General features: G+C 48.4%; 2 protein-coding genes across 2 annotated transcripts in view; both read left to right on the top strand.

The window, feature by feature from the left end:
* The window catches only part of sgk1 (serum/glucocorticoid regulated kinase 1), a 335423-nt gene that overhangs the window by 119320 nt on the left and 193420 nt on the right, over positions 1-22683 (top strand). The gene's annotated exons all lie outside the window — the stretch shown is intronic.
* Positions 857-22683, top strand: part of aldh8a1 (aldehyde dehydrogenase 8 family, member A1) — a 30522-nt gene continuing 8695 nt past the window's right edge. The window contains 6 exon segments of the mRNA XM_052524605.1: positions 857-1037; positions 1040-1077; positions 14807-14954; positions 16306-16461; positions 18475-18580; positions 18582-18622. Of these exon segments, the coding sequence (XP_052380565.1) occupies positions 932-1037; positions 1040-1077; positions 14807-14954; positions 16306-16461; positions 18475-18580; positions 18582-18622 (595 nt within the window). The 5' untranslated portion in view covers positions 857-931.

The raw sequence follows: 22683 nt of genomic DNA, 5'->3' as shown, positions 1-22683 counted from the left end.
CACTGTATTTCTGATCAATTTGTGATACTATTTTAATGGACAAAAACTGTGCTTTTCTTTAAAAAATAAGGACATGTCTTAAGTGACCCAAAACTTTTGAACTGTAGTGTACATGTAGGTAGAGTTAAAGTGAGATAATAAACAGAGAGTAGCAGTAAGGGGAGTCTGGGAGCCATTAGCTGTTCATTAGCTGTTCAGGACTCTTATGGTTTTGGGGGTGGAAGCTGTTCAGAAGCGTTTTGGACCTAGACTTGGAGCTCTGGTAGCAGAGAGGACAATCTGTGACTGGGGTGGCTGGAGACAATTTTAGGGAGAAATGAATGGTGGGAAAATGATTGGAACCATTTCCTATTGGACTGCTAGGTTTTATGGGTATTATGATACACTCCACTGTGGGGCTGTATTGTAGGGGATCTAGAAAAGTGGATCTAGTTTATGTTATGTATGCTTTGTAAATGATTGAAAATCGTATACTATCAACGTCCCGCCTCCACTCCACAACGATTGGTGCCTTGTCCGTCAATAACAATTTTAGAAGTTTCTATTGGTCCATGGCAATAACTATAATACCTTTGGACCATATGACCCGAATGACAACACTGACAACCATGCTTCCTAAAGACCTCCCCTTTTTCCCTTTATAGTTCCCTATTTTGGACCAGAGCCCTATGAGTTCTGTTCTAAAGCAGTGCATCAAGTAGGGAATAGGCTGTCTTTGGGACGTCGCCCCGACAACTGGTTGTAAAGTGGGAGGGACTCCAGGGACCCGTTACTTCACGCGTTTTAATTGAGCCGTGAGAAGTGAGAACAATTGTACCTGCGAGCCGAGTGTCTCCACAGGTGATTTATATTCTCTCATCCTGGTCTCAACTCAACTCGCCATTATTTGAACAGTATAGTCTTCATAATAACACTATTTGTCAGCCGAGCCATGTCGAAGACCGCTGACCACCGAACGCACCTCGTTCTTGAGAACTACATCGGAGGAAAGTTCGTCCCGTGCTCCCGACACATCGACTCCTACGACCCTTCCACCGGGAGGTCTACTGCAAAGTGCCCGACAGCGGAACGGATGAGGTGGGGTTAGGAGCGACGCGTGATCCTATGGTCGTCCTCTGACGAATCTGTCTGTCGTTTTTGCATTTTGTTAATTTATCCCTGAGCTGCGCATTGGGCGTGTAGTTAACCCCGATAGCCTACGTGTTCAAGTGTCGCTACAATATAGTGTAGTAGTAATGATATTACGATACAATGTATCTATCATGTACTTACACTAAGTGGGCCAATCTACCACGTTGTGTGATTTGACACACGAAATACTGAAGGCCTATAGGCAACCCCATACATACTGGAGAAAGTAGAAGACAGCATGATATGATCTGACATAATGGATGGTATGAGCTGACATAATGGATGGTATGAGCTGATATAATGCATGGTATAAGCTGACATAATGCATGACAAGACATAATGGATGGTATGAGCTGACATAATGCATGGTATGAGCTGACGTAATGCATGGTATGAGCTGACATAATGGATGGTATGAGCTGACATAATGGATGGTATGAGCTGACATAATGCATGGTATGAGCTGACATAATGCATGGTATGAGCTGACATAATGCATGGTATGAGCTGACATAATGCATGATATGAGCTGACATAATGGATGGTATGAGCTGACATAATGGATGGTATGAGCTGACGTAATGCATGGTATGAGCTGACATAATGCATGACAAGACATAATGGATGGTATGAGCTGACATAATGCATGGTATGAGCTGACATAATGCATGGTATGAGCTGACATAATGCATGGTATGAGCTGACATAATGCATGATGAGCTGACATAATGGATGGTATGAGCTGGCGTAATGCATGGTATGAGCTGACATAATGCATGACAAGACATAATGGATGGTATGAGCTGACATAATGCATGGTATGAGCTGACATAATGGATGGTATGAGCTGACATAATGCATGGTATGAGCTGACATAATGGATGGTATGAGCTGACATAATGGATGGTATGAGCTGACATAATGGATGGTATGAGCTGACATAATGCATGGTATGAGCTGACATAATGCATGGTATGAGCTGACATAATGGATGGTATGAGCTGACATAATGGATGGTATGAGCTGACATAATGCATGGTATGAGCTGACATAATGGATGGTATGAGCTGACATAATGCTTCATATGAGCTGACATAATGCATGGTATGAGCTGACATAATGCATGATATGAGCTGACATAATGCATGGTATGAGCTGACATAATGCATGGTATGAGCTGACATAATGCATGATATGAGCTGACATAATGGATGGTATGAGCTGACGTAATGCATGGTATGAGCTGACATAATGCATGACAAGACATAATGGATGGTATGAGCTGACATAATGCATGGTATGAGCTGACATAATGGATGGTATGAGCTGACATAATGCATGGTATGAGCTGACATAATGGATGGTATGAGCTGACATAATGGATGGTATGAGCTGACATAATGGATGGTATGAGCTGACATAATGCATGGTATGAGCTGACATAATGCATGGTATGAGCTGACATAATGGATGGTATGAGCTGACATAATGGATGGTATGAGCTGACATAATGCATGGTATGAGCTGACATAATGGATGGTATGAGCTGACATAATGCTTCATATGAGCTGACATAATGCATGGTATGAGCTGACATAATGCATGATATGAGCTGACATAATGCATGGTATGAGCTGACATAATGCATGGTATGAACTGACGTAATGCATGGTATGAGCTGACATAATGCATGGTATGAGCTGACATAATGCATGGTATGAGCTGACATAATGCATGGTATGAGCTGACATAATGCATGGTATGAGCTGACATAATGCATGGTATGAGCTGACATAATGCATGGTATGAGCTGACATAATGCATGGTATGAGCTGACATAATGCATGGTATGAGCTGACATAATGCATGGTATGAGCTGACATAATGCATGATATGAGCTGACATAATGCATGGTATGAGCTGACATAATGCATGATATGAGCTGACATAATGCATGATATGAGCTGACATAATGCATGGTATGTGCTGACATAATGCATGGTATGAGCTGACATAATGCATGGTATGTGCTGACATAATGCATGATATGAGCTGACATAATGCATGGTATGTGCTGACATAATGCTTCATATGAGCTGACATAATGCATGGTATGAGCTGACATAATGCATGATATGAGCTGACATAATGCATGATATGAGCTGACATAATGCTTCATATGAGCTGACATAATGCATGGTATGAGCTGACATAATGCATGGTATGAGCTGACATAATGCTTGATATGAGCTGACATAATGCTTCATATGAGCTGACATAATGCATGGTATGAGCTGACATAATGCATGGTATGAGCTGACATAATGCATGGTATGAGCTGACATAATGCATGATATGAGCTGACATAATGCATGGTATGAGCTGACGTAATGCATGGTATGAGCTGACATAATGCATGGTATGAGCTGACATAATGCATGATATGAGCTGACATAATGCTTCATATGAGCTGACATAATGCATGGTATGAGCTGACATAATGCATGGTATGAGCTGACATAATGCTTGATATGAGCTGACATAATGCTTCATATGAGCTGACATAATGCATGGTATGAGCTGACATAATGCATGGTATGAGCTGACATAATGGATGGTATGAGCTGACGTAATGCATGGTATGAGCTGACATAATGCATGATATGAGCTGACATAATGCTTGATATGAGCTGACATAATGCTTCATATGAGCTGACATAATGCATGGTATGAGCTGACGTAATGCTTCATATGAGCTGACATAATGCATGATATGAGCTGACATAATGCATGGTATGAGCTGATATAATGCATGGTATGAGCTGACATAATGCATGGTATGAGCTGACATAATGCATGATATGAGCTGACATAATGCATGATATGAGCTGACATAATGCATGGTATGAGCTGATATAATGCATGGTATGAGCTGACATAATGCATGATATGAGCTGACATAATGCATGACAAGACATAATGGATGGTATGAGCTGATGTAATGCATGGTATGAGCTGACATAATGCATGGTATGAGCTGACATAATGCATGGTATGAGCTGACATAATGCATGACAAGACATAATGGATGGTATGAGCTGACGTAATGCATGGTATGAGCTGACATAATGCATGGTATGAGCTGACATAATGCATGACAAGACATAATGGATGGTATGAGCTGACGTAATGCATGGTATGAGCTGACATAATGCATGACAAGACATAATGGATGGTATGAGCTGACATAATGCATGGTATGAGCTGACATAATGCATGGTATGAGCTGACATAATGCATGGTATGAGCTGACATAATGGATGGTATGAGCTGACATAATGCATGGTATGAGCTGACATAATGCATGGTATGAGCTGACATAATGGATGGTATGAGATGACATAAGTGAAAAACACACAATAAATGACATAATGCTTCATATGAGCTGACATAATGCATGATATGAGCTGACATAATGATTGATATGAGCTGACATAATGCTTCATATGAGCTGACATAATGCATGGTATGAGCTGACATAATGATTGATATGAGCTGACATAATGCATGGTATGAGCTGACATAATGCATGGTATGAGCTGCCATAATGCTTCATATGAGCTGACATAATGCATGGTATGAGCTGACATAATGCATGGTATGAGGTGACATAATGATTGATATGAGCTGACATAATGATTGATATGAGCTGACATAATGCATGGTATGAGCTGACATAATGCATGGTATGAGCTGACATAATGCTTCATATGAGCTGACATAATGCATGGTATGAGCTGACATAATGCTTCATATGAGCTGACATAATGCATGGTATGAGCTGACATAATGCATGGTATGAGCTGACATAATGCACGACATGACATAATGGATGGTATGAGGTGACATAATGATTGATATGAGCTTACATAATGTTTGATACGAGCTGATGTAATGCATGATATTCTGACAAGTGTATACCTTAAATGATTCTGCCCATGTCCTCCTGCTGAGTCACAGAGATGTACCTTTGCTCTGTGCAAAGTCAACAGACGGACAGCTAATGATTAACCAACTGCTAGATCAATGGACCAGGGTCTCGTCCTTCTATTAAACTCACACAACATGTTCAAGTAAGAGTTAGGTTGGAAAGCCAAGGCGTTCTGGCAACTAGAACTGTGTTTCTCACTGTCTAGTTTGGGTTGGAGTGTCTGGTGTTTCTCACTGTCTAGTTTGGAGTGTCTGGTGTTTCTCACTGTCTAGTTTGGGTGTCTGGTGTTTCTCACTGTCTAGTTTGGAGTGTCTGGTGTTTCTCACTGTCTAGTTGGAGTGTCTGGTGTTTCTCACTGTCTAGTTGGAGTGTCTGGTGTTTCTCACTGTCTAGTTTGGAGTGTCTGGTGTTTCTCACTGTCTAGTTGGAGTGTCTGGTGTTTCTCACTGTCTAGTTTGGAGTGTCTGGTGTTTCTCACTGTCTAGTTGGAGTGTCTGGTGTTTCTCACTGTCTAGTTGGAGTGTCTGGTGTTTCTCACTGTCTAGTTGGAGTGTCTGGTGTTTCTCACTGTCTAGTTGGAGTGTCTGGTGTTTCTCACTGTCTAGTTGGAGTGTCTGGTGTTTCTCACTGTCTAGTTTGGAGTGTCTGGTGTTTCTCACTGTCTAGTTGGAGTGTCTGGTGTTTCTCACTGTCTAGTTGGAGTGTCTGGTGTTTCTCACTGTCTAGTTGGAGTGTCTGGTGTTTCTCACTGTCTAGTTTGGAGTGTCTGGTGTTTCTCACTGTTTAGTTGGAGTGTCTGGTGTTTCTCACTGTCTAGTTGGAGTGTCTGGTGTTTCTCACTGTCTAGTTGGAGTGTCTGGTGTTTCTCACTGTCTAGTTGGAGTGTCTGGTGTTTCTCACTGTCTAGTTTGGAGTGTCTGGTGTTTCTCACTGTCTAGTTGGAGTGTCTGTTTCTCACTGTCTAGTTGGAGTGTCTGTTTCTCACTGTCTAGTTTGGGTTGGAGTGTCTGGTGTTTCTCACTGTCTAGTTTGGTTTGGAGTGTCTGGTGTTTCTCACTGTCGAGTTGGAGTGTCTGGTGTTTCTCACTGTCTAGTTGGAGTGTCTGGTGTTTCTCACTGTCTAGTTTGGGTTGGAGTGTCTGGTGTTTCTCACTGTCTAGTTGGAGTGTCTGGTGTTTCTCACTGTCTAGTTTGGGTTGGAGTGTCTGGTGTTTCTCACTGTCTAGTTTGGGTTGGAGTGTCTGGTGTTTCTCACTGTCTAGTTTGGGTTGGAGTGTCTGGTGTTTCTCACTGTCTAGTTTGGGTTGGAGTGTCTGGTGTTTCTCACTGTCTAGTTTTGGTTGGAGTGTCTGGTGTTTCTCACTGTCTAGTTTGGGTTGGAGTGTCTGGTGTTTCTCACTGTCTAGTTTGGGTTGGAGTGTCTGGTGTTTCTCACTGTCTAGTTGGAGTGTCTGGTGTTTCTCACTGTCTAGTTTGGGTTGGAGTGTCTGGTGTTTCTCACTGTCTAGTTTGGGTTGGAGTGTCTGGTGTTTCTCACTGTCTAGTTGGAGTGTCTGGTGTTTCTCACTGTCTAGTTGGAGTGTCTGGTGTTTCTCACTGTCTAGTTTGGGTTGGAGTGTCTGGTGTTTCTCACTGTCTAGTTTGGGTTGGAGTTTCTGGTGTTTCTCACTGTCTAGTTGGAGTGTCTGGTGTTTCTCACTGTCTAGTTTGGGTTGGAGTTTCTGGTGTTTCTCACTGTCTAGTTGGAGTGTCTGGTGTTTCTCACTGTCTAGTTTGGAGTGTCTGGTGTTTCTCACTGTCTAGTTGGAGTGTCTGGTGTTTCTCACTGTCTAGTTGGAGTGTCTGGTGTTTCTCACTGTCTAGTTTTGGTTGGAGTGTCTGGTGTTTCTCACTGTCTAGTTTGGGTTGGAGTGTCTGGTGTTTTTCGCTGTCTAGTTTTGAGTGTCTGGTGTTTCTCACTGTCTAGTTTGGGTTGGAGTGTCTGGTGTTTCTCACTGTCTAGTTTGGAGTGTCTGGTGTTTCTCACTGTCTAGTTTGGGTTGGAGTGTCTGGTGTTTTACACGGTCTAGTTTGGAGTGTCTGGTGTTTCTCACTGTCTAGTTTGGGTTGGAGTGTCTGGTGTTTCTCACTGTCTAGTTTGGAGTGTCTGGTGTTTCTCACTATCTAGTTTGGGTTGGAGTGTCTGGTGTTTCTCACTGTCTAGTTTGGAGTGTCTGGTGTTTCTCACTGTCTAGTTTGGGTTGGAGTGTCTGGTGCTTCTCACTGTCTAGTTTGGGTTGGAGTGTCTGGTGTTTCTCACTGTCTAGTTTGGGTTGGAGTTTCTGGTGTTTCTCACTGTCTAGTTGGAGTGTCTGGTGTTTCTCACTGTCTAGTTTGGAGTGTCTGGTGTTTCTCACTGTCTAGTTTGGGTTGGAGTGTCTGGTGTTTCTCACTGTCTAGTTGGAGTGTCTGGTGTTTCTCACTGTCTAGTTTGGGTTGGAGTGTCTGGTGCTTCTCAACATCGTAGTTTGGTGTGTTCTATAGTATACTATGTTGTGGTTAAATATTTTTCTGCTAGGCTACTTCATGGACAGTGGTGTAAAGTACTTTTAAATAATGTACTTTTTACTCCTTACATTTTCCCTGAACCCCAAAAGTACTCGTTCCATTTTTTAATGTTTAGCAGGACAGGAAAATGGTCTAATTCACACACTTATCAAGAGAACATCCTGGTCATCACTACTGCCTCTGATCTGGCAGACTCACTAAACACAAATGCTTCGTTTGTAAATGATGTCTGAGTGTTGGAGTGTTCCCTGGCTATCTGTAAATGATGTCTGAGTGTTGAACTGTGCCCCTGGCTATCTGTAAATGATGTCTGAGAGTTGGAGTGTGCCCCTAGCTATCTGTAAATGATGTCTGAGTGTTGAACTGTGCCCCTGGCTATCTGTAAATGATGTCTGAGAGTTGGAGTGTGCCCTAGCTATCTGTAAATGATGTCTGAGTGTTGAACTGTGCCCCTGGCTATCTGTAAATGATGTCTGAGAGTTGGAGTGTGCCCCTAGCTATCTGTAAATGATGTCTGAGTGTTGAACTGTGCCCCTGGCTATCTGTAATGATGTCTGAGTGTTGAAATGTGCCCATGGCTATCTGTAATGATGTATGAGTGTTGGAGTATGCCCCTGGCTATCTGTAAATGATGTCTGAGTGTTGGAGTGTTCCCCTGACTATCTGTAATGATGTATGAGTGTTGGAGTGTGCCCATGGCTATCTGTAAATGATGTATGAGTGTTGGAGTGAGCCCCTGGCTATCTGTAATGATGTATGAGTGTTGGTGTCACGGTTCATGAATCCACTGCCTCTCTTTCTCTCTCTCTCTCTCTCTCTCTCTCTCTCCCGTGTTTGTGTGGGCGTGGTTCCCAATCTCGGCCTGATTGTCTGCTCCAGCTGGAACCACTTATCTTCCCTTTATATGTTCTGTAACCAGTGTTTCTTGTTGTCAGATCGTTGTTACTTCCCTGAGGTTGTGTCGTGTGTCTGTGCTCTTCTCTCGCCGCCCTTGTGTGGATTATCTGCTGTGCTCCTTCCTACCCATCCGGACACACTCCCTGGATTTCTCAGCACGCTATCATTGGAAGATGCGCCTAATCCCTGGGTCGGATTCCGTCTGAGTACAGTCTGTCTGTCCTGTTGCTGTTGTAAACTGTAGTCATTAAACCATCGTTGCTTGCATCTTGCATCCGCCTCTGTATTGTCACAGAACGATCTGACCATACCATGGATGCAGCGAGTTCAACGAGTCTGACCGAATTCATTTCCCGCAGTATCACGAGAATGGATCAACAAGAGGAGAACATCTCCAGCACAGATCGGGCAGTACAAGCCCTTGCGACGCAGGTATCCCAGCTGATCCAACAATTACAACATCTGAGGGGTTCCGCTGCGCCACCTACACCGGCAGTTCAACCCGCCCGCCAGAGCCGGATTCCCAGCTAGAGCCACGGCTACCGACACCAGAGGGTTATTCAGGTGATCCTGACTACTGCAGAGCCTTTCTTACGAGATGTTCCATGCATTTCTCGTTGCAGCCACGGACCTTCAACCGTGAACAGTCTAAGGTAGCATTCATACTCACACTGCTATCAGGCAAAGCGGCTCTTTGGGAACGGCGGTGTGGGCGAACCAGGACCCATGCTGCACCTCTTTCCAGACACTCTCCGAGGAGATGAGAAGGGTCTTCGATCGGGCCGTGGCGGGTAGGGGCGGCCAGACTACTCGCTGACCTTCGCCAAGGAGACCGTTCAGTATCGGAATACTCCATCCAATTCCGCACTCTGGCCGCAGAGTGTCAGTGGAACGAGGAGCGCAGTGGGACATGTTCCTGCATGGGCTGGAGGACCGGATCCAGAAGGAGATTTATGTTCTGGACCTTCCCAGGAGTTTAAATGGACTAGTGGAACTAGCCTTGAGGGTCGGCGCTCGTCTGAGTCGTATTGGCCGCCGAGCATGCCTAACAGACCATATAACGACACGGAGGACTGGCATGCCAGCGGCGGGAACACGGCCAGTTCAGCCTCCGCTCACGAACCCATGCAGCTGGGGAGAGCTCGCCTCTCCCGGGAAGAGAGGGAGAGGCGGAGATCCCAAGGACTCTGTCTCTACTGTGGTAGAGCGGGCCACTTTATCCACTCCTGCCCGGTAAAAGATCAGGCCCGGTAGTAAGCATGAGGCTATTATCGGGTGGTGTCACCACAGAGAAGACCTCATCATCTACTCTCCTCCCGGTAAGACTAAGATGGGCCACCCACACGCACGACACCCAAGCCTTACTGGACTCAGGAGCAGAGGGTAATTTCATGGACTTCAAGCTCGCTCACAAACTCCAGATTCCTATCACCTCACTCACGCACAAGATATCCGTCAACGCTCTCAATGGTCAAGAACTCCCCACATTTCTCACACCACTGAACCTATCACACTCATCACTTCTGGCAATCACACTGAGACACTATCATTTCTACTCATGGACTCACCCCTTGCACCATTAGTTCTCGGCCACCCTTGGCTCACCCAACACAACCCCAGAGTTGACTGGGGTCTTAACTCTATATCCATGTGGAGTAACAAGTGTCTTGAGTCCTGTTTAGTGTCTGCCTGTTCGTCTGTGTCTGATTCTGTGTTTCTAGAGGAGGCAGTGGATTTGTCTAACGTGCCCGTTGAATACCTCGACCTGAAGGAGGTGTTCAGTAAGTCCCGTGCTGCTTCTCTTCCTCCGCATCGTCCATATGACTGTGCAATAGAATTATTGCCAGGTGAGTCTCCGCCTAAAGGCAAGTTATATTCACTCTCTGTTCCTGAGAGGGAGGCTATGGAGAGATACATCTCTGATTCTCTGGCATCTGGATTCATTCGTCCTTCCTCTTCTCCAGCGGGGGCGGGGTTCTTCTTTGTGGGAAAGAAGGACGGATCTCTGCGTCCTTGCGTTGATTACCGTGGGTTGAATAACATCACAGTGAAGAATACCTATCCCTTACCGTTGATGTCCTCAGCCTTTGAAAGGTTACAGGGAGCATCCGTGTTCACTAAGTTGGATTTACGTAATGCATATCATTTGGTTCGCATAAGGGGGGGACGAATGGAAGACCGCGTTTAACACCCCCAGAGGGCACTTGAATATTTGGTCATGCCTTTTGGGCTATCCAACTCCCAGCGGTTTCCAGGCACTCGTCAATGACGTGCTGAGAGATATGATTGATCAGTTCATATATGTTTACCTGGATGACATACTGATTTTTTCTTCTTCTCTCCAGGAACACGTTCAGCACGTCAGACGAGTGCTTCAGAGGTTGTTGGAGAATGGACTTTTTGTCAAGACGGAGAAATGCATTTTTCATGCACAATCCGTTCCATTCCTAGGTTACATCGTCTCGACTGAAGGTATTCGCATGGATCCTGACAAGGTTAAGGCTGTGGTGGATTGGCCAAGCCCAGATTCCCGTAAGGCCCTACAGAGGTTTCTGGGATTCGCCAATTTCTACCGGCGTTTCGTTCGCAACTTTAGTCAGATAGTCGCTCCTCTTACCGCCTTAACCTCCCCAGAGTGCCGTTCAGGTGGTCCGATACAGCCGAGGCTGCATTCGCCAAACTCAAGAGCCGCTTTGTTTCGGCTCCCATCCTCATAGCTCCCGATCCCTCGCGTCAGTTCGTAGTAGAGGTGGACGCTTCAGAGGTGGGGGTAGGTGCGGTACTTTCCCAACGTTCCTCTTCTGACGACAAGATGCACCCTTGTGCGTTCCTTTCCCATCGGTTATCACCTGCGGAACGCAGCTTCGACATTGGCAACAGAGTTGTTGGCAGTGAAGTTAGCACTGGAGGAGTGGCGCCATTGGTTAGAGGGTTCGGGGTACCTTTTATAGTTTGGACCGATCACAAGAATTTGGAATATATCAGAACCGCTAAGCGACTCAACTCCAGACAGGCGCGGTGGGCACTCTTTTCGGACGTTTTGACTTCTCTCTCGTATCGCCGGGTTCCAAGAATGTCAAACCCGATTCCCTTTCTCGCATTTTTGACCATTCCGAACGCCCATCCACTCCCGAGTACATCCTACCCGGGACCCTAGTGGTATCCACACTCACATGGGAGGTTGAATCGAGGGTCAAAACGGCCTTAGAAGGGGTAACGCCTCCGCCCGGTTGCCCGCCTAATCGGTTGTTTGTGCCGGAGGGTGTCGGTCCGATGTTATTCGGTGGGGCCATTGCTCCAGCGTAGCGTGTCATCCAGGAGTCAGCCGCACTAGCTTTTGGTTAAGCAACGCTTTTGGTGGCCACTGATGGCTCGTGACATTCACAGTTTTGTCTTGGCTTGCTCGGTTTGTGCCACTGGGAAGACTTCTAATCGACCCCCAGATGGGTTACTCCAACCGCTGTCGGTCCCTTCGAGACCCTGGTCCCACATCGCGCTAGATTTTGTTACCGGCCTCCCGCCCTCCCAGGGCAAGACGGTGGTGTTGACCGTGGTGGACCGGTTCTCGAAGGCGGCTCATTTTATTCCCTTGCCTAAATTACCATCTGCCAAGGAGACAGCGGTAGCTGTCGTGGATCACGTCTTTCGCTTACATGGCCTGCCGATGGACGTAGTTTCTGACAGGGGGCCCCAATTTGTGTCCAAGTTTTGGCAAGAGTTTTGTAGGTTACTGGGAGCGAGTGTCAGCCTGTCTTCAGGGTTTCATCCCCAGAGCAACGGTCAAACGGAGAGGGCCAACCAAGATTTGGAGAGAGTGTTGCGATGTTTGGTTTCTAAGAATCCCTCTTCCTGGAGTCAACAACTCTCTATGGTTGAGTACGCTCACAATTCGTTGCCAGTGGCAGCTACGGGTCTCTCTCCGTTTGAGTGTAGTTTAGGTTACCAGCCACCTATCTTTCCCAGTACGGAGTCCGAGGTCACTGTTCCTTCCGCTCACGCTTTCATCCAGAGGTGCCGTCACGCATGGAGCAGAGCCCGTGAGACTCTTCTCCCGGGTGGGGCGCGCACCAGGCTAAGGCCGATCGCCACCGGGTCGAAGCCTCCGGTATACGTCGTTGGCCAAAGAGTGTGGCTTTCTACTAAGAACATTCCACTCCGATCCGTTTCGAACAAACTTGCCCCCAAATTTATCGGCCCGTTCAGAGTCACCAGGATCATTAGTCCGGTGGCGGTCCGGCTCAAGCTTCCTCCGGCGTATAGGAGAATTCATCCTACCTTTCATGTGTCTAAAATAAAACCTGTGTTTCAGGCACGCATTAACCCGCCGTCCCGGTTCCCCCGCCGCCACGACTTGTTGATGGGGAACCCACCTTTTCTGTCAATTGTATTTTGGACTCTAGAAGGAGGACGCGGATTCCAGTACCTGGTGGACTGGGAGGGTTACGGCCCGGAGGAGAGAAGTTGGGTACCTGCTAGGGACATTCTGGATCACTCCTTATCGATGATTTCAATCGACAGGTAAATTCGCCTGGGAACGCCAGAGGCGTTCCTAGGGGGGTATTGTCACGGTTCATGAATCCACTGCCTCTCTTTCTCTCTCTCTCTCTCTCTCTCTCTCTCTCTCTCTCTCTCTCCCGTGTTTGTGTGGGCGTGGTTCCCAATCTCGGCCTGATTGTCTGCTCCAGCTGGAACCACTTATCTTCCCTTTATATGTTCTGTAACCAGTGTTTCTTGTTGTCAGATCGTTGTTACTTCCCTGAGGTTGTGTCGTGTGTCTGTGCTCTTCTCTCGCCGCCCTTGTGTGGATTATCTGCTGTGCTCCTTCCTACCCATCCGGACACACTCCCCTGGATTTCTCAGCACGCTATCATTGGAAGATGCGCCTAATCCCTGGGTCGGATTCCGTCTGAGTACAGTCTGTCTGTCCTGTTGCTGTTGTAAACTGTAGTCATTAAACCATCGTTGCTTGCATCTTGCATCCGCCTCTGTATTGTCACAGTTGGAGTGTGCCCATGGCTATCTGTAAATGATGTATGAGTGTTGGAGTGTGCCCATGGCTATCTGTAAATGATGTATGAGTGTTGGAGTGTGCCCATGGCTATCTGTAAATGATGTATGAGTGTTGGAGTGTGCCCATGGCTATCTGTAAATGATGTATGAGTGTTGGAGTGTGCCTATGGCTATCTGTAAATGATGTATGAGTGTTGGAGTGTGCCCCTGGCTATCTGTAATGATGTATGAGTGTTGGAGTGTGCCCATGGCTATCTGTAAATGATGTATGAGTGTTGGAGTGTGCCCCTGGCTATCTGTAAATCATGTCTGAGTGTTGAACTGTGCCCCTGGCTATCTGTAATGATGTCTGAGTGTTGAACTGTGCCCCTGGCTATCTGTAATGATGTCTGAGTGTTGAACTGTGCCCCTGGCTATCTGTAATGATGTCTGAGTGTTGGAGTGTGCCCATGGCTATCTGTAAATGATGTCTGAGTGTTGGAGTGAGCCCCTGGCTATCTGTAATGATGTCTGAGTGTTGGAGTGTGCCCCTGGCTATCTGTAATGGTGTCTGAGTGTTGGAGTGTGCCCCTGGCTATCTGTAATGATGTCTGAGTGTTGGAGTGTGCCCCTGGCTATCTGTAATGGTGTCTGAGTGTTGGAGTGAGCCCCTGGCTATCTGTAATGATGTCTGAGTGTTGAACTGTGCCCCTGGCTATCTGTAATGATGTCTGAGTGTTGAGTGTGCCCCTGGCTATCTGTAATGATGTCTGAGTGTTGAACTGTGCCCTGGCTATCTGTAATGATGTCTGAGTGTTGGAGTGTGCCCCTGGCTATCTGTAATGATGTCTGAGTGTTGAACTGTGCCCTGGCTATCTGTAAATTTAAAAAACAAGAAAATCGTGTTGTCTGCTTTCCTTAATATAAGACATTTTAAATTATTTATACTTATACTTTTGATACTCAAGTACATTTAAAACCAAATACTTTTAGACTTTTACTCGAGTAGTATTTTACTGGGTGACCTTCACTTTTACTTGAGTCATTATCTATTAAGGTATAATTACTTTTACTCATGTATGAAAATTGGGTACTTTTTCCACCTGTGTTTATGGACTGCAGTTACATGACGTTTGGCTTGACAGATGCACACACACACACACACACACACACACACACACACACACACACACACACACACACACACACACACACACACATACACGCCAACCCTGTCCTGATTGGTTGCAGGTGGAGGCTGCGGTGCAGGCCGCTAGAGAGGCATTCCCTGATTGGTCAGCCCGTAGCCCAGCTGAGAGAGGTCAGGTGATGAATAAACTGGCTGACCTGATGGAAGCTCAGCTGGAAGAGTTGGCCCAGGCAGAGTCACGAGACCAAGGTGCTGACCCCTAACCCCTGATCTGATGGAAATTTGTCTGGGAAGTCTGGACCACAACAAGACTATTTGACTATACATTCTGACTCTTAAAGACACCATAACTTTTGATTGTGCTTGACGCTACAACATTGTTTCCTTTTGCTGAAATTACATTTCCTCCTGCGACTGTATTACTGTGTTCCAGGTAAAACCGTTATCTGTCTGTGTTCCAGGTAAAACCGTTTCCTCCTGCGACTGTATTACTGTGTTCCAGGTCAAACAGTTTCCTCCCTGTGTATCTGTCTGTGTTCCAGGTCAAACAGTTTCCTCCTGTATATCTGTCTGTGTTCCAGGTCAAACAGTTTCCTCCTGTGTATCTGGCTGTGTTCCAGGTCAAACAGTTTCCTCCTGCGACTGTATTACTGTGTTCCAGGTCAAACCGTTACCTCCTGTGTATCTGTATTACTGTGTTCCAGGTCAAACAGTTTCCTCCTGTGTATCTGTCTGTGTTCCAGGTCAAACAGATTCCTCCTGTGTATCTGTCTGTGTTCCAGGTCAAACAGTTTCCTCCTGCGACTGTATTACTGTGTTCCAGGTCAAACAGTTTCCTCCTGTGTATCTGTCTGTGTTCCAGGTCAAACCGTTATCTGTCTGTGTTCCAGGTAAAACAGTTTCCTCCTGTGTATCTGTCTGTGTTCCAGGTAAAACAGATTCCTCCTGCGACTGTATTACTGTGTTCCAGGTAAAACAGATTCCTCCTGTGTATCTGTCTGTGTTCCAGGTCAAACAGTTTCCTCCTGTGTATCTGTCTGTGTTCCAGGTAAAACAGTTTCCTCCTGTGTATCTGTCTGTGTTCCAGGTAAAACAGATTCCTCCTGCGACTGTATTACTGTGTTCCAGGTCAAACAGTTTCCTCCTGTGTATCTGTCTGTGTTCCAGGTAAAACAGTTTCCTCCTGTGTATCTGTCTGTGTTCCAGGTAAAACAGTTTCCTCCTGTGTATCTGTCTGTGTTCCAGGTCAAACAGTTTCCTCCTGTGTATCTGTCTGTGTTCCAGGTCAAACAGTTTCCTCCTGTGTATCTGTCTGTGTTCCAGGTCAAACAGTTTCCTCCTGTGTATCTGTCTGTGTTCCAGGTAAAACAGATTCCTCCTGTGTATCTGTCTGTGTTCCAGGTAAAACAGATTCCTCCTGTGTATCTGTCTGTGTTCCAGGTCAAACAGTTTCCTCCTGTGTGTCTGTCTGTGTTCCAGGTAAAACCGTTTCCTCCTGTATGTCTGTCTGTGTTCCAGGTAAAACAGATTCCTCCTGTGTATCTGTATTAATGTGTTCCAGGTAAAACCGTTTCCTCCCGTGTGTCTGTCTGTGTTCCAGGTAAAACCGTAATGTTCGCCCGTACGGTGGATGTCCCACGGGCGGTCTATAACTCCAGGTTCTTTTCCTCTTCTGTTCTCCACCACACCACCGACTGTACTACCATGGACCATCTGGGCTGTGTCAACTACACTGTCCGTAGTCCTGTGGGAGTGGGTGAGTCCTAGCTGTCTGGGGGGGTCTGTGGTGTGGGGGGTCTGTGTGTGTGTGGGGGGGGTCTGTGTGTTATAATAATAATAATTTGGGGGGTCTGTGTGTTGGGGGGTCTGTGTGTTGGGGGGTGTCTGTGTGTGTGGGGGGGTCTGTGTGTGTGGGGGTCTGTGTGTGTTGGGGGTCTGTGTGTTTGGGGGTCTGTGTGTTGGGGGGTGTCTGTGTGTTGGGGGGTCTGTGTGTTGGGGGTGTCTGTGTGTGTGTGGGGGGGTCTGTGTGTTGGGGGGGGTCTGTGTGTTGGGGGGTCTGTGTGTTGGGGAAAGTGTGTGTTTGGGGGTCTGTGTGTGTGGGGGGTCTGTGTGTGTGTCGGGGGGTCTGTGTGTGTGTGTGTGTGTGTGTGGGGGGGGTCTGTGGTGGGGGGAGTGTGTGTGTGTTTGGGGGTCTGTGTGTGTGTGTGTGGGGGGGTCTGTGTGTTTGGGGGTCTGTGTGTGTTTGGGGGTCTGTGTGTTTGGGGGTGTCTGTGTGTGGAGGGGGGCTGTGTGTGTGTGGGGGGTCTGTGTGTGTGTGGGGGGGTGTCTGTGTGTGTTTGGGGGGCCTGTGTGTGTGGGGGGGGGGAGGTCTGTGTGTGTGTGTGGTCTGTGTGTGTGTGTGGGGGGTCTGTGTGGGGGGGAGTGTGTGTGTGTTTGGGGGTCTGTGTGTGTGTGTGTGGGGGGTCTGTGTGTTTGGGGGTCTGTGTGTGTGTGGGGGGTCTGTGTGTTTGGGGGACTGTGTGTGTGTGGGGGGGTCTGTGTGTTTGGGGGTCTGTGTGTGTGGGGGGGGGTCTGTCTCTGTGTGTGTTTGGGGGTCTGTGTGTGTTTGGGGGGGGTCTGTGTGTGTTTGGGGGTGTCTGTGTGTGGAGGGGCTGTGTGTGTGTGGGGGGGTGTCTGTGTGTGTTTTGGGGGGTCTGTGTGTGTGGGGGGTCTGTGTGTGGGGAGGTCTGTGTTTGTGTGCGGGGTCTGTGTGTGTGTGTGTGTGTGTGTGTGTGGGGGGGAGGGGGTCTGTGTGTGTGTGGGGGGTGTGGGGGGAGGTCTGTGTGTGTGTGTGTGTGGTCTGTGTGTGTGTGGGGGGGAGGGGTCTGTGTGTGTGTGTGTGTGTGTGAGGGTCTGTGTGTGGGGGGTCTCTGTGTGTGTGAGGGTCTGTGTGTATGTGGGGGGGAGATCTGTGTGTGGAGGGAGGTCTGTGTGGGAGGGAGGTCTGTGTGTGTGTGGGGGAGATCTGTGTGTGGAGGGAGGTCTGTGTGGGAAGGGAGGTCTGTGTGTGTGGGGGGAGGTCTGTGTGTGTGTGTGGGGGAGATCTGTGTGTGGGGGTCTTTGTGTGTGTGGGGGAGTCTGTGTGTTGGGAGGGGTCTGTGAGTTGGGGGGCTCCGTGTGTTGGGGGGTGGGGTCTGTGTGTTGGGGGGAGATCTGTGTGTGGGGGAGGTCTGTGTGGGGGGTCTGTGTGTGTGTGGGGGGGAGATCTATGTGTGTGTGGGGTGAGATCTGTGTGTGTGGGGGGAGGTGTCTGTGTGTGTTGGGGGGTCTGTGTGTGTGGGGGAGATCTATGTGTGTGTGGGGTGAGATCTGTGTGTGTGGGGGGAGGTGTCTGTGTGTTGGGGGGTGTCTGTGTGTGTGGGGGAGGTCTGATGCCTTGATGAACTAAAAGCTTGAACTAAAGTTATAAAGCCTGTCTCCAGGCTCAGACACACCAATAGTGATTGACTCAGACACACCAATAGTGATTGACTCCAGACACACCAATAGTGATTGACTCAGACATTAAGTTACCATAGAGCCCTGGTTAACAGTAATTGCACTATATAGGGGATAGGGTACCATTTGAGACACAGTTAGAGAGTGAAGGTCTCTACTACTAGGTTTATATGGTGGTTTTATTAACTGACCAACTGATTGTGTGTGTGTGTGTGTGTGTGTGTGTGTGTGTGTGTGTGTGTGTGTGTGTGTGTGTGTGTGTGTGTGTGTGTGTGTGTGTGTGTGTGTGTAGCTGGTCTGATCAGTCCCTGGAACCTGCCTCTATACCTGCTCACCTGGAAAATCGCTCCGGCTGTTGCTACGGGCAGCACGGTGGTTGCTAAGCCCAGCGAGATGACCGGTAACCGCCTGGATGATGTGCAAACTACTGGAGGAGGCCGGTAGGACTACGCTACCCACAATGCAACACACCTCACTTCATTACAACTCATCAGCAATGACGCTGGTGAAAAACTAGACTGGTGAAAGCAAACTCCTCTTTCTCTCCCCCATTTTTCTCTCTCTTTTCCATCCTTCTCCTCTCCCTCTTCTCCTCTCCTCTTCTCCTCTCCTCTTCTCCTCCTCTCCTCTTCTCCTCTCCTCTTCTCTTCTCTTCTCCTCTCCTCTTCTCCTCTCCTCTTCTCTTCTCCTCTCCTCTTCTCTCTCCCTCTTCTCTCTCCTCTCCTCTCCTCTCCTCTTCTCCTCTCCTCTTCTCCTCTCCTCTCCTCTCCTCTCCTTCTCTTCTCCTCTCCTTCTCTTCTTCTCCTCCTCTCCTCTTCTCCTCTCCTCTCCTCTTCTCCTCTCCTCTCTTCTCCTCTCCCCTTCTTCTCTTCTTCTCTTCTTCTCCTCTTCTCCTCTCCTTCTCTTCTTCTCCTCTTCTCCTCTCCTCCTCTCTTCTTCTCCTCTTCTCCTCTCCTTCTCTTCTCCTCTCCTTCTCTTCTTCTCCTCTTCTCCTCTCTCCTCTCCTCTTCTCCTCTTCTCCTCTTCTCTCCTCTTCTCCTCTCCTCTCTTCTCCTCTCCCCTTCTTCTCTTCTTCTCCTCTTCTCCTCTCCTTCTCTTCTTCTCCTCTTCTCCTCTTCTCCTCTTCTCTCTTCTCCTCTCCTTCTCCTCTTCTCCTCTCCTTCTCCTCTTCTCCTCTCCTTCTCCTCTTCTCCTCTCCTTCTCCTCTTCTCCTCTCCTTCTCCTCTTCTCCTCTCCTTCTCCTCTTCTCCTCTCCTTCTCCTCTCCTCCTCTCCTTCTCCTCTTCTCCTCTCCTTCTCCTCTTCTCCTCTCCTTCTCCTCTTCTCCTCTTCTCCTCTTCTCCTCTTCTCCTCTCCTCTCCTTCTCCTCTCCTCTTCTCTTCTCCTCTTCTCCTCTCCTCTCCTCTCTCCTCTCCTCTTCTCCTCTCCTCTCCTCTCCTCTCCTCTTCTCCCTCCTCCTCTCCTCTTCTCCCTCTCCTCCTCTCCTCTCCTCTTCTCCTCTCCTCCTCTCCTCTTCTCTTCTCCTCTCCTCCTCTCCTCTTCTTCTCCTCTCCTCTTTCCCTCTCCTCCTCTCCTCTTCTTCTCCTCTCCTCACCTCTTCTCCTCTCCTCCTCTCCTCTTCTCTCCCCTTCTTCTCTTCTTCTCCTCTTCTCCTCTCCTCCTCTCCTCTTCTCCTCTTCTCTCTTCTCCTCTCCTTCTCTTCTTCTCCTCTTCTCTCCTCTTCTCCTCTCCTCTCTTCTCCTCTCCCCTTCTTCTCTTCTTCTCCCTCCTCTCCTCTCCTCTTCTCCTCTTCTCCTCTCCTCTTCTCCTCTCCTCTCCTCCTCTCCTCTCTTCTCCTCTCCCCTTCTCCTCTTCTCTTCTCCTCTCCTCTCCTCTTCTCCTCTCTTCTCTTCTCCTCTCCCCTTCTTCTCTTCTTCTCCTCTTCTCCTCTCCTCTTCTCCTCCTCTCCTCTCCCGCTTCTCCTCTCCCCTTCTTCTCTTCTTCTCCTCTTCTCCTCTCCTCCTCTCCTCTTCTCTTCCTCTCCCCTTCTCCTCTCCTCTTCTCTTCTCCTCTTCTCCTCTCCTCTTCTCCTCTCCTCTTCTCCTCTCCTCTCTTCTCCTCTTCTCTTCTCCTCTCCTCTTCTCCTCTCCTCTCTTCTCCTCTTCTCCTCTTCTCCTCTTCTCTTCTCCTCTTCTCCTCTCCTCTCCTCCTCTCCTTCTCTTCTCCTCTCCTCCTCTCCTCTTCTCTTCTCCTCTTCTCCTCTTCTCCTCTCTCCTCCTCTCCTCCTCTCCTCTTCTCTTCTCCTCTCCTCTTCTCTTCTCCTCTCCACTTCTCCTCTTCTCCTCTTCTCCTCTCCTCCTCTCTCTCCTCCCTCTTCTCTTCTCCTCTCCTCTTCTCTTCTCCTCTTCTCCTCTTCTCCTCTCCTCTCCTCTTCTCCTCTTCTCCTCTCCTCTTCTCTTCTCCTCCTCTCCTCTTCTCTTCTCCTCTTCTCCTCTCCTCTTCTCCTCTTCTCCTCTTCTCTTCTTCTCCTCTTCTCCTCTCCTCCTCTTCTCCTCTTCCTCTCCTCTTCTCCTCCTCTTCTCCTCTTCTCCTCTTCTCCTCTCCTCTTCTCCCTCCTCCTCTCCGCTTCTCCTCCTCTCCTCTCCTCCTCTCCTCTCCTCTCTCCTCTTCTCCCTCTTCTTCTCCTCCTCTCCCTTCTCCTCTCCCCTTCTTCTCTTCTTCTCCTCTTCTCCTCTCCTCCTCTCCTCTTCTCTTCCTCTCCCCTTCTCCTCTCCTCTTCTCCTCTTCTCTTCTCCTCTTCTCCTCTCCTCTTCTCCTCTCCTCCTCTCCCCTTCTCCTCTTCTCTTCTCCTCTTCTCCTCTCTCCTCTTCTCCTCTCCTCTTCTCCTCTCTCTCTTCTCCTCTCCTCTTCTCCTCTCCTCTCTTCTCCTCTTCTCCTCTTCTCCTCTTCTCTTCTCCTCTCCTCTCCTCCTCTTCTCCTCTCCTCTTCTCCTCTTCTCTTCTCTTCTCCTCTTCTCCTCTCCTCTCCTCCTCTCCTCTTCTCCTCTCCCCTTCTCCTCTCCCCTTCTCCTCTCCCCTTCTCCTCTCCCCTTCTCCTCTCCTCTTCTCCTCTTCTCTTCTCCTCTTCTCTTCTCCTCTTCTCCTCTTCTCTCCTCCTCTCCTCTCTTCTCCTCTCCTCTTCTCCTCTTCTCTTCTCCTCTCCTCTTCTCCTCTTCTCCTCTCCTCCTCTCTTCTTCTCCTCCTCTCCTCTCCTCTCCTCTTCTCCTCTTCTCCTCTCCCCTTCTCCTCTTCTCATCTCCTCTTCTCCTCTCCTCTTCTCCTCTCCTCCTCTCCTCTCCTCTTCTCCTCTCTTCTCTTCTCCTCTCCCCTCTTCTCCTCTCTTCTCCTCTCCCCTTCTTCTCTTCTTCTCCTCTTCTCCTCTCCTCTTCTCTTCTCTTCTCCTCTTCTCCTCTCCTCTTCTCCTCTTCTCCTCTCCTCCTCTCTTCTCCTCCTCTCCTCTCCTCTCCTCTCCTCTCCTCTCCTCTCCTCTCCTCTTCTCCTCTTCTCCTCTCCTCTTCTCATCTCCTCTTCTCCTCTCCTCTTCTCTCTCTCCTCCTCTCCTCTCCTCTTCTCCTCTCTTCTCTTCTCCTCTCCCCTCTTCTCTCCTCTCTTCTCCTCTCCCCTTCTCCTCTTCTCCTCTCCCCTTCTCCTCTTCTCTTCTCCTCTTCTCCTCTCCTCTTCTCCTCTCCTCTTCTCCTCTCCTCCTCTCTCTCCTCTTCTCCTCTCCCTCTTCTCCTCTCCCCTCTTCTCCTCTCCCTTCTTCTCTTCTTCTCCTCTCCGCTTCTCCTCTCCTCTTCTCCTCTCCTCCTCTCCTCTTCTCTTCCTCTCCCTTCTCCTCTCCTCTTCTCCTCTCCTCTCTTCTCCCCTTCTCCTCTCCTCTCCTCTCCTCTTCTCCTCTCCTCTCCTCCTCTCCTCCTCTCCTCTTCTCTTCTCTTCTTCTCCTCTCCTCTCCTCTTCTCCTCTTCTCCTCTCCTCTCCTCTTCTCCTCTTCTCCTCTCCTCTTCTCTTCTTCTCTTCTTCTCCTCTCCTCTTCTCCTCGTCTCCTCTTCTCTTCTCCTCTCCTCTTCTCTTCTCCTCTTCTCCTCTTCTCTTCTCTTCTCTTCTCTTCTCTTCTCTTCTCTTCTCTTCTCTTCTCCTCTCCTCTCCTATCCTCTTCTCCTCTCCTCTTCTCTTCTCCTCTTCTCCTCCTCCTCTCCTCTTCTCCTCTCCTCTTCTCTTCTCCTCCTCTTCTCTTCTCCTCTTCTCCTCTCCTCTTCTCCTCTTCTCTTCTCCTCTCCTCTTCTCTTCTCCTCTTCTCCTCTTCTCCTCTCCTCCTCTTCTCTTCTCCTCTCCTCCTCCTCCTCTTCTCTTCTCCTCTCCTCTCCTCTTCTCCTCCTCTCCTCTTCTCTTCTCCTCTTCTCCTCTCCTCTCCTCTTCTCCTCTCCTCTTCTCTTCTCCTCCTCTCCTCTTCTCTTCTCCTCTTCTCCTCTCCTCTTCTCCTCTTCT

The sequence above is a fragment of the Oncorhynchus keta genome, chromosome 8 (assembly GCF_023373465.1).
Source record: "Oncorhynchus keta strain PuntledgeMale-10-30-2019 chromosome 8, Oket_V2, whole genome shotgun sequence".
Taxonomy (NCBI): Eukaryota; Metazoa; Chordata; class Actinopteri; order Salmoniformes; family Salmonidae; genus Oncorhynchus; species Oncorhynchus keta.
The sequence above is the reverse complement of the archived record's forward strand: the minus strand, read 5'-3'. Positions and strand labels throughout refer to the sequence as shown.